This window comes from Oncorhynchus clarkii, chromosome 6 (genome assembly GCF_045791955.1).
Source record: "Oncorhynchus clarkii lewisi isolate Uvic-CL-2024 chromosome 6, UVic_Ocla_1.0, whole genome shotgun sequence".
Classification (NCBI taxonomy): domain Eukaryota; kingdom Metazoa; phylum Chordata; class Actinopteri; order Salmoniformes; family Salmonidae; genus Oncorhynchus; species Oncorhynchus clarkii.
Window position 1 is genome coordinate 47,638,016 of NC_092152.1, and position 17,664 is coordinate 47,655,679.

The 17,664-nt window shown below is 43.9% G+C and overlaps 1 protein-coding gene across 1 annotated transcript; it reads right to left on the reverse strand.

The window, feature by feature from the left end:
- Window positions 1-10,196: 10,196 nt before the first annotated feature.
- LOC139411235 (nucleus accumbens-associated protein 2) lies at window positions 10,197-17,416 on the reverse strand. Its single transcript, XM_071157258.1, has 6 exons — window positions 17,324-17,416; window positions 16,109-16,953; window positions 15,814-15,987; window positions 11,861-11,966; window positions 11,562-11,659; window positions 10,197-11,435 (listed from the first exon to the last, which is right to left on the reverse strand). Exons 2-6 carry the CDS (start codon window positions 16,902-16,904, stop codon window positions 10,870-10,872), a joined length of 1,740 nt encoding a protein of 579 aa, XP_071013359.1. The 5' UTR covers window positions 16,905-16,953; window positions 17,324-17,416; the 3' UTR covers window positions 10,197-10,869.
- Window positions 17,417-17,664: the final 248 nt, after the last annotated feature.

Consider the following 17,664-nt stretch of genomic DNA (forward strand, 5'->3'; position numbering starts at 1 on the left):
ATATATGCTAAGCACTTGTTGGCTGCTTTTCCTTCACTCTGCAGCCCGACTCGTCCCAAACCATCTCAATTTGGTTGACGTCGGGGGATTGTGGAGGCCAGGTCATCTGATGCAGCACTCCATCACTCTCCTTCTTGGTAAAATAGCCCTTACAAAGCCTGGAGGTGTGTTGGGTAATTGTCCTGATGAAAAACAATTGATAGTCCCACTAAGCCCAAACCAGATGGGATGGAGTATTGCTGCGGAATGCTGTGGTAGCCATGATGGTTAAGTGTGCCTTGAATTCTAAACCAAAAATCTCCAATTTGGACTCCAGACCAAATTTCCACCGGTCTACTGTCCATTGCTTGCCCAAACAAGTCTCTTCTTCTTATTGGTGTCATTTAGTAGTGGTTTCTTTGCAGCAATTCACAGTCTCCTCTAAACAGTTGATGTTGAGATGTGTCTGTTACTTGAACTCTGTGAAGCATTTATTTGGGCCGCAATTTCTGAGGCTGGTAACTCTAATGAACTTATCCTCTGCAGCAGAGGTAACTCTGGGACTTCCATTCCTGTGGCGGTCCTCTTGAGAGCCAGTTTCATCATACTGTTGATGGTTTTTGCGACTGCACTTGAAGAAACTTTCAAAGTTCTTGAAATGTTCCATATTGACTGATCTACATGTCTTAAAGTAATGATGGACTGTCGTTTCTATTTGCTTATTTGAGCTGTTCTTGCTATAAAATGGACTTGGTCTTTTACCAAATAGCACTATCTTCTGTATACCACCTCTACCTTGTCACAACATAACTGATTGGCTCGAATACATTAAGAAGGAAAGAAATTCCACAAATTAACTTTTAAGAAGGCACACCTGTTAATTTAAATTCATTCCAGGTGACTACCTCATGAAGCTGGTTGAGAGAATTCCAAGAGTGTACAAAGCTGTCATCAAGTCAAAGGGCAGCTATTTGAAGAATCTCAAATATAAAATATATTTTGATTTGTTTAACACTGTTTTGGTTACTACATGATTCAATGTGTTATTTCATAGTTTTGATGTCTTCACTATTATTCTACACTGTAGAAAATAGTAAAAAAATAAAGAAAAACCCTTGAATGAGGAGGTGTGCTAAAACTTTTGACCTGTAGTGTAAATTAGTTTAAAGTTATGTGATTTGGTTTATGTAGATACATTTGAATTGTTTAACACACTATAACAAAAAACTGATTTAATTTGCATATTCGTACTGTTTGTCACATAATGTTCGCCACAAGTTTCCTAGAATTGTTTGCCAGAAGTTGTACGAGCTGCCGCATATTTACTGCAACAGTTTGCCACAAAACAAATTTGCAAACATTTTTGGCAAATTGGCCAAAGGTTTGCCACAACTTTTTTGCCAGAAGCCTGTTTTTTCGTTCTTCTTCCAGACGGTGTATTTGGAATCTCTTTCGCATGGAGAACAACCACCTCAAACAGAACAACCAGTTCCACGCTGTCTGGACGTTTTGGAACCTCGTCTTCACATTAAGTACACGTCCTCCACCTGGAGAAGCTCATGGACCAGAAGGACCTCACAAAAAAGCATCACAAAACAACAATGACACATGAACATTCACCCGCCAATGTTCAAGTTATCCAAGGTACTGTATGTGTAGTAGTATGTTTTGGGTAGTATAAGGGGGGGTTTGGTGGGCAAGTGTTTAAATTGTGCAGTATTTAGCAATAATAAGAGCCTAGTAGCAGCAGTTGGGATGTGTGTGTGCGTAGCATGAATATGTGTGTGTGTGTTTGTGTGTGTGCACGCGTATACAGTATCTGTGTATGTGAGTGAGTGCATGTTTGCTAAGGTGCAGAGAGTCAGTGCAGGTGGTCAGTCCAGTTCAAGTGTTCAGCATTCTGATGCCTAGAAACTGTCTCTGAGTCTGTTGGTATCAGACCTCATGCTCCAGACTATAAGGGAGTGAACAGCTCTTCGCTGTGGTGTGTGGTGTCCTTGATGATGCTGCGGGGCTTCTTCAGGCACCGTTTCAAGTAAATGTCCTGGATGGGCAGGAGCTCGGTCCCAGTGATGTACTGGGCCGTCTTCACCACACTGGAGGGTCTTGCTGTCGTGGACGGAGGAATTACCCTTACCAGGCAGTGAATGCAACCATTCAGGACACTCTCGATGGTGCAGCGGAAGTATTTGGAGAGGAGCCGGGTTGGCATGCGGAATATCGTCAGCCACCTTAGGAGGTAGAGACACTGTTGCGCCCTGTTGACAAGAGTGGTGGTGCTGTTGGTCCATGTCAAGTCCCTGGTGATGTGGACACCGGGAACTTAAAACTGCTGACTCTTTTTACTGCAATCCCATATATGTGGATCAGGGCATGTGTCCGTCCTCTGCTTCCTTTTTTTTAACACATTTTTTATTTTGTTGGTCATTTTTTCAGAAGGGGGTTACAGGTACCGGTATAACATTCAAAGTCAAATCAATTCAGATATATTCAGTTATCATATTTGCCTTCCATATTTTTTTGTACCTGTGGGATGCCACTCGAAAGAAGAAAAAAAAAAACAATCAGAGAAATGCAGACATACATAAAGAACAGTATCAACAGTTTTGTGTATCAACAGTTTTGTGTATCAACATTTTTGTAATACTTTTTACGCAAGGAAAATAAACAAAAAAGGCTCCGCCTCACCAAACCATTCCCCCACCCCATCAGTCCATATCCACACACCTGCATCCTCCCTCCCCACCCAGAAACCATTTTTCCCACCCCTTCCCACCCTATCAAGCACACCTCCTCCCGCATCGTCACTGAGCATTCTGTTGAAGGTTTTGACAATGGTTTTGCCTAACGAAGGAAATTCCTAAATATTTAAAATGGGAAACGATTGGGATTCAAGAGTAGAGTTGGGGTACTCTTTTCAGGTTCTTGAGGGGGAGTAGGGGAGATTTAGTTAGATTTATTTTATAACTTGAGCTGGAGTGGAATTTGTTTATGATCTTCAAAGCATTTGGGAGGGATTGAGATATATCTTCAGCGTATAATGAGATGATTTGAGCCGTAGAATTGAGGCATATTGGTGTAACTTCTTTTGAATGTCGAATTGCCTGGGCCAGGGGCTCAATGGGGGGGATTCTACTAAGCTACTGTATATGGAATTGTTTTAAGAAGGTCATACCAAGGTTCGTTTTGTTATTTCATATTAATTTAAATATTATAATTTTAAGAACCCTTGATGTATAAAAACATATATTAAACAAATAATATTTGATGACCAATGTTAAATATATATCTTTTCTCCCAAATTTAATGATATCCCATTGATAGTTAGTCTTGTCTCATCGCTGCAACTCCCCTACAAACTCGGGAGAGGCGAAGGTCGAGTCATGTGTCCTCCAAAACACGACCCAGTTTGATTAACAATTTTATTTGGCCTTACTATTATTAGCCCATACAAACGCATTGAATAACAGAACATTTTCAATTTTTTTGTACATATTTAACACCTTATTTTTTGTCACAAAACAGTCTCCATGTACAGCGCATTCGGGAAGTATTCAGACCCCTTGACATTTACTGCATTTTGTTACGTTACAGCCCTTTTCTAAAATAGATTAAATAAATAAAAATCTTCATCAATCTACACACAATACCCAATAATAACAAAGCGAAAAAACTGTTTGTTTTTTTAGAAATGCTTGCTAATTTATTACAAATAAGTATTCAGACCCTTTGCTATGAGACTCGAAACTGAGCTCAGGTGCATTCTGTTTCCATTGATCATCCTTGAAATGTTTCAAGAACTTGATTGGAGTCCACCTATGGTGAAATTAATTGATTGGGAATCATTTGGAAAGGCACACACCTGTCTATATAAGGTCCCACAGTGCATGTCAAAGCAAAAACCAAGCCATGAGGTCAAAGGAATTGTCCGTAGAGCGCCGAGAAAGGATTGTGTCAAGGCGCAGATCTGGGGAAGAGTACAAAAAAATGCCTGCAGCATTGAAGGTCCCCAAAAACACAGTGGCCTCCATCAATCTTAAATGGAAGAAGTTTGGAACCACCAAGAATCTTCCTAGAGCTGGGTGCCCGGCCAAACTGAGCAATCGATGGAGAAGGGCCTTTGTCAGGGAATGACCAAGAACCCGATGGTCATTTTGACAGAGATCAAGAATTCCTCCTTGGAGTTGAGAGAAACTTCCAGAAGGACAACGATCTCTGCAGCACTCCAGCAATCAGGCATTTATGGTAGGGTGGCCAGACGGATGCCACTCCTCTGTAAAAGGCACATATTATCCCGCTTGGAGTTTCCCAAAAGGCCCCTAAAGGACTCTCAGACCATGAGAAACAAGATTCTCTGGTCTGATGAAACCAAGATTGAACTCTTTAGCCTGAATGCCAAGCGTCACGTCTGGAGGAAACCTGGCACCATCCCTACGGTGAAGCATGGTGGTGGCAGCATCATGCTGTGGGGATGGTTTTCAGCGGCAAGGGACAGGGAGACTAGTCAGGAACGAAGGAAAGATGAACAGAGCAAAGTACAAAGATGTCCTTGATGAAAACCTGCTCCAGAGCTCTCAGGACCTCAAAATGGGGAGAAGATTCACCTTCCAACAGGACAACAACCCTAATCACACAGCCAAGACAACGCAGGAGTGGCATTGGGACAAGTCTCTGAATGTCATTGAGTGTCCCAGCCAGAGCCCAGACTTGAACCCGATCGAACATCTCTGGAGAGACCTGAAAATAGCTGTGCAGCGACGCTCCCCATCCAACCTGACAGAGCTTGAGAAGATTTGCAGAGAAGAATGGGAGAAACTCCCCAAATACAGGTGTGCCAAGCTTGTAGCATCATACCCAAGAAGACTCGAGGCTGTAATCGCTGCCAAGGGTGCTTCAACAAAGTACTGAGTAAAGGGTCTGAATACTTACGTAAATGTGATATCATTTTTTTTATATTGTATTGTATTCAGATTGACGAGAGATAAAAACAATTGAATTCATTTTAGAACAAGGCTGTAAAGTAACAAAATGTGGAAGAAGTCAAGGGGTCTGAATACTTTCCGAATGCAGCGTATGTTGGAGAGTATGTTGGTCTCATTAGATTTGTCCCGCGTGTCCAAAATGGCATTCATGTCTGTCCGAATAACCAGTTGGAATTCAGTCAATTCTAACAATATGCTGGTCAGAGAATTAAAACAAATTTGGGATCGTATGAACTTGGAGCATACACATTGATAAAGGCAATTTTCTTCCCATTACGGATACATTTAAGGAAAGTGATTCTGCCTTCTTGGTCTTCGCCTTCACCAGGGATACTGTGATTTTGAGTTTCTTATGCATCATTATGATAACACCCTTAGTTTTGTTAGGGGCTCATTAAAAAGCAGCCAGTTTGTACAAATGGTTCTCTATTCTATGTGCGTCCTTATGGAGAAAGTGTGTTTCTTGGAGCATTGCTATATCAATATGGTTTCTTGCTTGAATATCAAGACAGCTGGAATGTTTGATAGGATTATTAAACCCTTTCAGATTCCATGAGACAATAGCTAGTGTTGCCATTGTTTTTCTAAAATGTAATTGTTATCCTTAGTGTTGATAAGATCATGGATGTAAAATAAAAAAGCACGACCCACTGGGTCTCTTTAAACCGTTCCCCCTTCCCTGCCCCCCCCCCCCCCCCCTTCCTCAGCCCCCTCCTTCCTATGTAGCTCCCAGCCCTCCTTCTCCTGTTCCCCCAGCCCTCCTTCTCCTGTTCCCCCAGCCCTCCTTCTCCTGTTCCCCCCGCCCTCCTTCTCCTGTTCCCCCGCCCTCCTTCTCCTGTTCCCCCAGCCCTCTTTCTCCTGTTCCCCCAGCCCTCCTTCTCCTGTTCCCCCCGCCCTCCTTCTCCTGTTCCCCCGCCCTCCTTCACCTGTTCCCCCAGCCCTCCTTCTCCTGTTCCCCCAGCCCTCCTTCACCTGTTCCCCCAGCCCTCCTTCTCCTGTTCCCCCAGCCCTCCTTCACATGTTCCCCCAGCCCTCCTTTACCTGTTCCCCCAGCCCTCCTTCTCCTGTTCCCCCAGCCCTCCTTCTCCTGTTCCCCCCGCCCACCTTCTCCTGTTCCCCCCGCCCACCTTCTCCTGTTCCCCCAGCCCTCCTTCTCCTGTTCCCCCCGCCCTGCACTATAAGCACTATAAGCAGCAGGTCTTAAGCTATAACATAAAAAAACATTATTATTGTTAAATAAAACATCAAATAAGCAACCAATTTAGACTATTACAGTTAAGTTAGCAGACTTGATGAGTAAGGGTGGGGAATGAAGAAAAAATAAAGAAAATGAAAATAAAAAGATGACAGATATGCAAGTCTAATGCCTAAACAGTCAAAAATAGGCAGAGCAATAGATCTTAATCCATTATATGCATAAATTATTAGCAATATGCTTTGAATGACTTTAAACATACATTTGCCCTCCTTTAAGTGCCCTGTTCTATGTACAAAACAAATGAGAGGGTATGTGCAAAAAAGTGAAGTCTATACTCTAGATGTTACTGTATATAATAATTAATCATTGCCTGTAGGGCAAATCCTGGGAGATACATTTAGTGCCTAAATAGAGGGGGAAAGGAATCAACAAGAAGGAAAACAAGCAAAAACAAAACAGCGATTGTGTAGTAGTAGCCCATATTGGACTGGCCATCTCTCCTTGGCAGTAGCAAAACATCTATACAAAATGAAACATAAAATAGTAGGGGAATAGCTACTAACTTAAACGACTTGACCTAAGGTATGTGGACACCTGTTCGTCGAACATCTCATTCCAAAATCTTAGACATTAATATGGTGTTGGTCCCCCCTTTGCTGCGATAACAACCTCCACTCATATGGGTTGGAACGTTGCTGCGGGGACTTGCTTCCATTCAGCCACAAGATCATTAGTGAGGTCGGGCACTGATGTTATGCGATTAGGCCTGGCTCGCAGTCGGTGTTCAAATTCATCCCAAAGATGTTCGATGGGGTTAAGGTCAGGGCTCTTTGCAAGCCAGTCAAGTTCTTCCACACTGATCTCAACAAACCATTTCTGTATTGACTTCGCAAAGTTGGAAGCACAGAACCATCTCGCATGTCATTGTAAGTTGCATTGTCACTGTAGCGTTAAGATTTCCTTTCACTGGAACTAAGGGGCCTAACCCGAATCATGAAAAACAGCCCAAACTTTATAGTTGGCACTATGCATTCAGGCAGGTAGTGTTCTCCTGGCTTCCGCCAAACCCAGATTTGTCGGTCGGACTGCCAGATGGTGAAGCGTGATTCATCACTCCAGAGAACGCGAGTTTTACACCACACCGGCCGAAGCTTGGCATTGCGCATGGTGATCTTACGCTTGTGTGTGGTCTCGTTCTGTGAGCTTGTGTGGCCTACCACTTCGCGGCTGAGCCGTTGATGCTCCTAGAAGTTTCCACTTCACAATAACAGCACTTACAGTTGACCGGGACAGCTCTAGCAAGGCAGAAATTTGACAAACTGACTTTTTGGAAAGGTGGCATCCTATGACGGTTGCCACTTCAGTAAGGCCATCCACTGCCAATGTTTGTCTATGGAGATTTGTCTATGGAGATTTTGTACACCTGTTAGCAACGGGTGTGGCTGAAATAGCTGAATCCATTCATTTGAAGTGGTGTCCACATACTTCTGTAAATATACTGTTATTTGCCATATTCTGCCCAAAGGGATTCAATACACTGTAGCCACAAGAAAGCAGTTCCAGTATGTGTAAACCTCCATATATTGTCCATTGCTCATTAATTGATATGGTGCCATTACTGTGTAAATGTCCAGGACCATAGGCAATATACTTATAACAAGTTTAATGCTCAGCAATAATATTATTATTGTTCCTTGTACCCAAACATTAGGTGGTGTAATCATTGTCTTATGCTGAGGGCAGCATCATAGCCATAGGCTAGGCCGCGTGATTGTGCATGGATAGCATACCTTAAAAAAATGTGCCATTCATGAGGTTCCTTCTGTTGGCTTGTCCCGTTGTGTGTTGGGTTTGATGTGCTTCTTGAAGAAGTCTTGAGCTTCCTTGGCAGTGGGAAACATGTGTGTGGTGTTCTGGAAGGTCAAGAGGAGTTTTGTCGAGTGGATGAAGCCGAATCTCAGGTTTAGCTTGCGTAGCTGGTATCGCACCTTGTCGTAGGTTTCCCTGTGTTTTAGCATTTTGGCACTCAGGTCTGGGTAGATGTTGATCCTCTTCCCTGCATAGTCAAACCCCCAGATTACACTACAAGGTGAACAATTCTCCGCTTGACTTCAAAGCTGTGGATCCGTACAATCATACAGTGAGCGCAGTTGGAGTTGACCTCTGCAGTGCTCACTGTTTTAATCAGCGACATGGGACATGCTCATGAAGGAAGTTGGGTTGCCCGCCTCCACACCAGTTTCAAGTCCTGTGACCTGCACATTGAATTTACAGGAGTTTGATTATCCCTTCCAACTTAGCTTGCGCTGCTTCCAGGTCATGGAGTCACACCTCTGTCGCATTGGTTGTCTTCTCCAGGCTTTCCACTTTAGAATAGGTATCCACGTTAGCAGTGAGCACAGCCAATGATTCAATTATCGGTTTTAATTGTAAGACGAGGGCAGAGGTAATCTCCTCACAAACAATCTCTCGATGAGAGCTGCCATGCTCCCACAATTGAATTGGGAGCACCACAATGCCGGTTTACTTACAACCTCCCAATAGACTGACTCGTCATTGTTGGTTCCCAGGCCTACAATTGTGGTGTCGTGAGCAAACTTGATGGAGTTGGTGTCATGCAAAGCCACGCAGTCATGGGTGAATAGGGAGTACAGCAGAGGGCTGAGGAGATACCCCTGAGGGTCCCCTGTGTTAAGAGTTAGTATAGAAGAGATGTTGTTCCTGTGGTCTGCCCGTCAGGAAGTCCAGGACCCAGTTGCAGATGGTGCTGCCCAGACCCAGTGCTCTGAGCTTGGTGTCGAGCTTTGAGGGAACAATAGTGTTGAATGCTGAACTGTAGTCAATGAACAGGATTCTCACATAGGTGTTCCTCTTGTCCTGATGTGTTAGGGCCGTGTGAATAGCGATGGAAATGGAATCTTCCATGGATCTGTTGGAGCGGTAGGATAATTGTCGTGGGTCCAGTGTGCCTGGCATGCTGGCCTTGATGTGGGCCATGACCAGCCTCTCGAGGCACTTCATGATGACTGGGGTGAGTGAGACTGGTCGGTAGTCATTTGGGAATGTCACCTTGTTTTTCGTGGGCACTGAGACAATGGTAGTCTCTTTGAAGCAGGTGAGGACTACAGCCAGGGACAGGTTGAAGATGTCTGAGAAGACGCTCAACAGCTGGTCAGCACACACTCTGAGAATGTGGCCAGGGATGCCAACTGGTCTGGCGGTTTTGTGAGTATTCACTCTTTTGAGAGTTTTCTTCACGTCAGCCTCAGAGTGAAAGCACTTGGTTGTCCGGAGCAGCGAGTGTCTTCCTGGATGGCTCGGTATTGTCTGCCTCGAAGCGACCATAGAATGTGTTAAGCTCATCTGGGAGGGAGGCTTCGGTGGGCACCACACAGCTAGATTTCCCTTTGTAGTCTGTAGTCCTTGCCACGTGTCGCGAGTCTAGGTTGTCGAACATCAATTAAAGTTTGAGTCTGCACTGTCCTTTTGCGTCACTAATGGATGAGGAGCTCGTAACTGCTTGCCTTGTACGCATCGCGCCCCACCGAGTCATCAGGGTCCGTTCTGCTGACATTGAATGCTGCAGTATGGGCTCTGAGCATGGTACGGGTATCTCTGTTGATCCAGGGTTTTTAGTTGGGGCATGTCCGGATTGCTATTGTGGGAACAATATCAACACATTTCCTAATGAAGCCTCTGATTGATGGTGTATATTCCTCAATGTTGATGGATGAGTCCTGGGTGGATGAATCTTTCAACATATTCCAATCAGTAATATCAAAACAGTACTGGATATAAGGTAAAGAACAGATCAATCTCACTGGGGCTATACCTTCAATGCATCGCAGTGGACCGACAGTTTGAAGCTGATTAAAATAAAGGAATATAGAAGCAATATCGTGTGGCCTCCCCATTTTGTTTTTGGTAATGTTTGTCTTATTCAGTGCCAACAGTTGATTATATAGATGAACATAATGTCACATTAGAGGTAATTAGGTGGAAGCAGAACAATTAGAAAACAGAATTCAATAAAGAAGTGTTTGTTGCACTTTATTTTAAGGAACAGAAATTGCTTGGTATTTTCTAGGAAATTGTGAGGTATTAATGGGTACGTTCTGCTACTTACTTCAAAGACCTTTAAACTATTGGTAACTACCTGGTACCAAATGGTGCTGAGTGGTGCTACTTGCATTGAGCCTCAAATAAACAAATGTCGGTTATAGGTTATTATAATTGTTTACTTGCATTTTACAATGCAATTTCTAGGTATTTCTATTTCTATGTAAAATACCAGGTAATTTCTGTACTGTAAAATAAAGTGGTACCGAACTTTTGGTAGAAGTAGTGAGTCGTACATTATGACCAGTGGTGTAGTAGAGGGTAAATGCACATAAAAGCCTTGTAGGCTTGTAGGCTTTACAAGAGTACAAACGACAGACGACAACTAAAAACTCAACGTTTTTCCTCATTCGCCCCATGTCTGTTCACCCACCTTATCTATCAGCGAGTCCATCAAGGTGCCACTGTAGTAGCAATTCTTCTCTTCTCCTTCAGGGAATTATTATACTGCATTTCATTTTTTCATCAGTTTTCTTTTAAGTGCATGTCTGAACTGCAATTTCTGCGATGTTACATGCAGTTGAGTAGCCAAAGCTTAAATACACATACATAGACATATATAGATTGGTGGAGAAGAGTGATGTTAGGACCTCACTGGTCATCTTCTAGCAACTTGTCCTCCTGCTGTCCTGTGTGTTTGGAGGAGGGGGAGCCCCCGGCCCCAGCCTTACCCTGTGTGCTGAGGGATGGGACCTCAGCTGCTCTCTCCAAGCACTCAGAGAGGCGTTCAGTTCCTTGGCCCGCCTGGGCTCCTCGTCCTCCTCGCTCAGGCCCATGCTCTGTCTCGGACTCAGCCAGCTCTGCTGCTGCAGCCCCCTCCTCTGACCTGGTGGTTCCCACAAACTGCAGGTGAGGTAGGAGAGTCTCTTTGCGGCTCTCGGCGTAGAGCTGCTGTTCTAGGGTCAGGTAGGACGACGTCAGGTGTCTGAAGTCCATTTCAAAGGGCAAGGCCGACGACAGCACACTCGTCTGGGATGACGCACAGGCCCTGGACTGCCCCTTGCAGGAGCTTCTGCTGCTCTCCTTGGTCTCTGGGAGCATGGACTGGATCTTGGGCAGCCAGCGCTTTCGCACACGCCGGGCGTTTGTGCACATGTCGGCTGCAATCACGTTCATCTCACTCTCTTTGAAATTAGGTGCAAAGTTCTGGCAGTAGACTGCAAACGAGAGGAAAGAGACAAGACAACATTGAAAGAGATGCATATTGTCAACTTTACATACAGTGTTGAGCCAACTGAATCCAGTATGGTGTTTAACACCCGAGAAAACAGAAGGGCACCTACGTTTGACAGTGTTTAGGACTCGGTTGTCCAACGGTTTTCGGCTGGGATCATTGGTGGAGGAGCGAATTCCAGTTCCACAGCTATTGGCCAGTGTGTTTCTATGTATACAATAGCATAATCAGTATCCATATAGGGCTTTCCCTTTCTCCTTTCTATAATTTTCTCTTCCCCCCTCTCTCATTTCCTCTGTCTAAAATGACAAAATATGCTTTATAAAGAGCTAGTAGCCTACTGTCTAGGTCCAGAATCTGGCTACGACAATATAGTTACAAATGCACTGTAGAATTTAACAGTCTAACCTGTCAAAGAAGGTGGCGAGCAGCCGACGCAGCAGCACTTTGTGCTTAATGCCGGCACACAAATGACAGTTCATCAATTGGCCACGAGTCATATATACACCAGAACCTGGGGAAAAGGACAGGGCAATGCTGCTCACGTTCACATCCATGATGAAAACAATAAAATGGCGGGCCTCCCTAATGATCTCTATGTCCATGGTAACATCTCTGTGTTGTATGATACAGTTGTAAAGAAGAAAATATACTGTCTGCATGTGAGGGCTTAGGTCTTCAACACTACAACAGCCAATGCCCACTGACGTTTGATTTTGTAAATAAATAAAAATCTGCCCCCCTAAAAAATAGCAACGCCCTGCTACCTTCCCTGACTTTTCCTAAATATTCGTTTTACATTGCTCAGTTGTCAGAATGTTTCAATCACAAACAGAAAGGTATTTAGAGGCTGTTTACCTGTTGTTTTTTCACATTTTCTTCTAACTTAAGGGGCCAAGACAAATGTGCCGAAGGGTGTTGGTATAGAGGCTCTAATGCATCTCTCTCCTCATTGAATGAGTGTTGTCAATGGATGAATGGATGATAGAAACCAGATAGAAACCGATAATTGTGCACGTGACTTCACAACTGAATTTGAATGAACTGAATGATGAGGAGGAAGGTGAAGAGGGGGATTGAAATTTAATGATCTGAATGACGAGGGAGAAGGGGTTTGAATTTAGAACAATAGTGTAATGATGATAAAGAATTGTGGGGAGGTCTAATTATGTGATTCTGAAAGCCTGGAAATTGTATAATCTCAGCTCAGAGAGTCAAATCAGAAACTGAGAACAACACACACGTTCACAATGGCAAGCCGAACCAAACAAATGGACACACATTGCACATGCTGTAGAATTTAGATGAGCTGGAATCGGAATGGAGGATCGGATATTGAGCTTGAGATCAACGTTTCTGATGAAGATTATTCATCTGATTCGAGACTGCCTCTGATGCCTGAGCCTGAGACGGCGATCCTACCTGCCACAGTGAGACAGGAGTCTGGCAAAGAAAACTAGCCTGTGCGGACCAGTGAACAAACAGAGACTGGAGCTTCCGCCCTCTGCACAAAGCAACATACCAGCGGAGCTTTACTCCACATTAGTGATGGAGAGTGGTAAAAGCAACACTCACAGTGTACAAATGGAAAATAAACAAGAGTGTTTGCAATCCTCAGCACCATGCATCCCACTGTTGCCATCAGCAGTTACCAGAAGAAGACATCGGAGACAGTGACAGACTACAATCGCACAAAGGTAGCCTTTCCATCTACCATGCAACAAATATTTTCTCCTTTCATTATCTTGTCTTACGTTAATATTATTGATATTACTATTAGTTTTATTCTATATAATTCAAACCTTTTCTATTCTATTTTGTTTTATGCAATAGCTTGATGTGGATGCACTCGACCAGATGGCAAGACTGTACTCTGTAAAAGGAGGTACTTGCCGCTGGCCTGTTGCAGTGTCCTACAACGTGATCGACGTGGCTGCTATCAATGCGCATGTGTTGTACAAGCAATGCCTTGACAAGATAGTCAGCAGAGACTTCATCATGGATCTGGCATGTGAGCTTCGTGAGAACCACATGAACGCCAAGAAAGCAGCTACAGCCGCCAAGGCAGCAGCGCGTCCTGCTCTCCCTCTTCCTACCGCACCATAGCTCCCACTCGGGAAAAAGAGGACAATGTCAAATTACGTTGTTTAAAAAAAATATATTGTCATTGATATATTTCCACAACTTTTTCTTTATGTAATTCATCCTTTACAATTGTTCATGCACTGGTGGTTTTATTTAGGAATACATCAAATCACTTCACCTGAGCACCTGACTGGTTATATTACTATATATTTTTGTTTTCTACTTTGTCAGAGAAGCTGTAACTGGACTGTAATACTTATTATAACTATTACTAATCTACAAATAAAGTTGCTCAAATGTATTGCACTAATGTTTTTATTGTGATGGAAACGAAAATAGGCTGTATGCCTACCTTTTTCGCTAGGACTTTGTAGAATTATACAAAACATATCCTTGACTCTATCCCCCCCAAAAACTATTGTTTTTATATCTAGTCATATACAGTGGGGCAAAAAAGTATTTAGTCAGCCACCAATTGTGCAAGTTCTCCCTCTTAAAAAGATTAGAGAGGCCTGTAATTTTCATCATAGATACACTTCAACTATGACAGACAAAATGAGAAAAAAACATCCAGAAAATCACATTGTAGGATTTTTTATAAATTTATTTGCAAATTATGGTGGAAAATAAGTATTTGGTCACCTACAAACAAGCAAGATTTCTGGCTCTCACGGACCTGTAACTTCTTCTTTAAGAGGTTCCTCTGTCCTCCACTCGTTACCTGTATTAATGGCACCTGTTTGAACTTGTTATCAGTATAAAAGACACCTGTCCACAACCTCAAACAGTCACACTCCAAACTCCACTATGGCCAAGACCAAAGAGCTGTCAAAGGACACCAGAAACAAAATTGTAGACCTACACCAGGCTGGGAAGACTGAATCTGCAATAGGTAAGCAGCCTGGTTTGAAGAAATCAACTGTGGGAGCAATTATTAGGAAATGGAAGACATACAAGACCACTGATAATCTCCCTCGATCTGGGGCTCCACGCAAGATCTCACCCCGTGGGGTCAAAATGATCACAAGAACGGTGAGCAAAAATCCCAGAACCACACGGGGGGACCTAGTGAATGACCTACAGAGAGCTGGGACCAAAGTAACAAAGCCTACCATCAGCAAGGGCATTGAATATGAAACGTGGCTGGGTCTTTCAGCATGACAATGATCCCAAACACACCGCCCGGGCAACGAAGGAGTGGCTTCGTAAGAAGCATTTCAAGGTCCTGGAGTGGCCTAGCCAGTCTCCAGATCTCAACCCCATAGAACATCTTTGGAGGGAGTTGAAAGTCCGTGTGCCCAGCAACAGCCCCAAAACATCACTGCTCTAGAGGAGATCTGCATGGAGGAATGGGCCAAAATACCAGCAACAGTGTGTGAAAACCTTGTGATGACTTACAGAAAACAATTGACCTCTGTAATTGCCAACAAAGGGTATATAACAAAGTATTGAGATAAACTTTTGTTATTGACCAAATACTTATTTTCTACCATAACTTGCAAATAAAATCATAAAAAATCCTACAATGTGATTTTCTGGATTTTCTTTTCTCATTTTGTCTGTCATAGTTTAAGTGTACCTATGATGAAAATTACAGGCCTCTCTCATCTTTTTAATTGGGAGAACTTGCACAATTGGTGGCTGACTAAATACTTTTTTGCCCCACTGTATATACTTCCACAAATATTTCTTCATGCAATTAATCCTTTACAATTATTCATGCACTGGCGCTTCTGCTGAGGAATATGGCAAATAATTTCACCTGCACACCTGGATTTTCTGTTTCTACTTTGTCAAAAGAATCTGTAACTGGACTGTAATACTTATTATAATTCTATTACTAATCAAATCTAGAAATAAAATGTATCAAATATATTACACTAATGTTTTATTATAAAGGAAATGAAAATAGGCTTTACGTTTTTCAGTAGGACTTTGTAGAATTATGTTTAAAAAAAAACTTGACACCATCTAAACAAATAACTATTGTTATATTTTTACATGGATATATTTCTATTAGCATTTCTTTATGCAATTTATCCTTTACAATATATTTTCAAGAGTTGGTGCTTATGTTTGCACACCTTGCAGGTTGATATTCATCTGATGCGGACGCTAAAGGGGACTCCCAGCAATGTTCTCTAGCGGGTCTTTAAAGGCGGAAAGGCCCAGCGGTTCTAGTGTTAACTGAGTCAGTGCTTGAGGCGAGCTGAGATACACCATAGACATACATATTATAGAGTGGCCTATATCAGGGGTCACTGCTTATGTCTTACCTCCCACCAGCTCCACCTTCTCCCCGGGATCCCCTTCTGTGTACAGGGTGGGGTGGCAGCGGTAGCCAATCTGGCTGATGAGACTGGGTGGCAGCGCCATCGTGTCCCTGCCGATCAGCACACAGCGCCTCTCAGTGGCCAGAGGTAGGGACAACACGTCCAACTTATCCTGCACTGGGGGGAACAAGTGGAGGCAGAATTTCAATACTAGACAGTGTATTCTAAAGCTGAAGTTGTGTTTCAAATGAGAACTACTGGTGCTTCAAACAAGTAACACAGAGGATGGATAATTTACTGCTGTAGGAGTTGGTTGGGTGCCCATAATTCTGCCCATAAACCCCGTTTGTATTGCTGCTGCCGTAGAACTCCTCTTCAAACTCCTCCTCGTTGGGGTGGGAAGTGGGGCTGTCAGTGGCTGGGAGGCTGGAGGCCCCTGGGCTAGAGCGCTCCCCAGAGGCCATAGGGTACGACTGTACTCCGGGTACAATACCACTCCCTCCTGCCCTCATGTAACATTGTGCACTGCTCCTTGTGGCGTAGCCCTTGAGGCCCTTAGCTGTGTGCTCCTCACTCATTGGGGACTCACATCTTTCCTGCTTAATCCTACAAGTGGCCATTAGTGTGTCGCCTGGCAACAGGGCCGGATGGCTGTAGTTGGGGCTTGACGGTTCTAAGCCCAGATCCTCGGTGGTGGCCGTCTGGGAATCGCAGTGTGGAGAGTTGGCCTTTAGCATGAGATTCATCCTGCGCTCCACAATGTTCTGGATCTGGAGGTAGCCGGCCGTGTACATGAGCACGAGCTGTTCGCTGGCGGCCATGGTCAGCCTGCCCGTGTAGCAGAAGGAGAGGATCTGCTGGAAGCAGGACGGGGTGACCGAGGAGGGTAGTTCAAACATGCCCTGAGAGCTGCCGCTGAACAGGTCTCTGAAGTAGAGGCTGCTGGCGGCCAGCACGGCGCGGTGGGCCTTAAAGGACTGGCCGTTGACCATGACGGCCACATCACAGTACTGGCCCTGCAGGCGCTGCTCGTTCAGACTCTCCAGCACAGAGCTGCCAAAGTTGGGGATCTCCACATGCAGGAGCTGGGACATTATGATGAGAGCAGGTCTTCACTGGAGACAGGACCGGCTGAAAGGGCATCTGCCGAGAAAGACAGATAGAGGAGATGGAGAAAAAAGTTATCCACATTCAGACAATACAACATGCATATTAATATGCTATTTAAAAAAGAGTAAGAGTTCACAGTATCTTTGCAACTATTTCCAACAAAAAATGTCAGTAAGCTAACATTTATTTTCCAGAACTTATACAGTTAATACAGAGGAATGAGATGCAAGTTTTGAACTGCTCTGCATATGCTTTCAGGTATTCAATAGACTGTACTAACTGTTACCTGCACAGAAAGTCAGCCAACACTCATCCTCCTATTACAATCAGTCTCTAACCTGTACTGCACAGTCCTCTCTAAACAAGTCATACATAAATTCAGAATAAAGATAAGGTTGCCCACCAGAAAGAACAGAAGCACTCCAATTCTCTCCTTCTCCATTCGAGACTGAGGTGGTAGAAGAGGGTGAGGTTCTCTATGCACAATCAATGCAACGTCTAGCGTATGTGTCACAGGGAAAGGGGGGTAGGCTATAGACACAGACAGAGGAAGGGAGGGTGTGAGACGGAGAGGAGGAGTCATTTAAGGACATAGAGAGAGCTAATGCGGATAACTGCCCTGCAGAGGGTGACTGTGTACTATAGAGCTGGGAAATGGAGACATGTATTACATACCTCATCTGTTTCAGAGATTAATAAGACGGAAGATTGATTGTTACTGAGACCATCTAAAATACAGAAGAC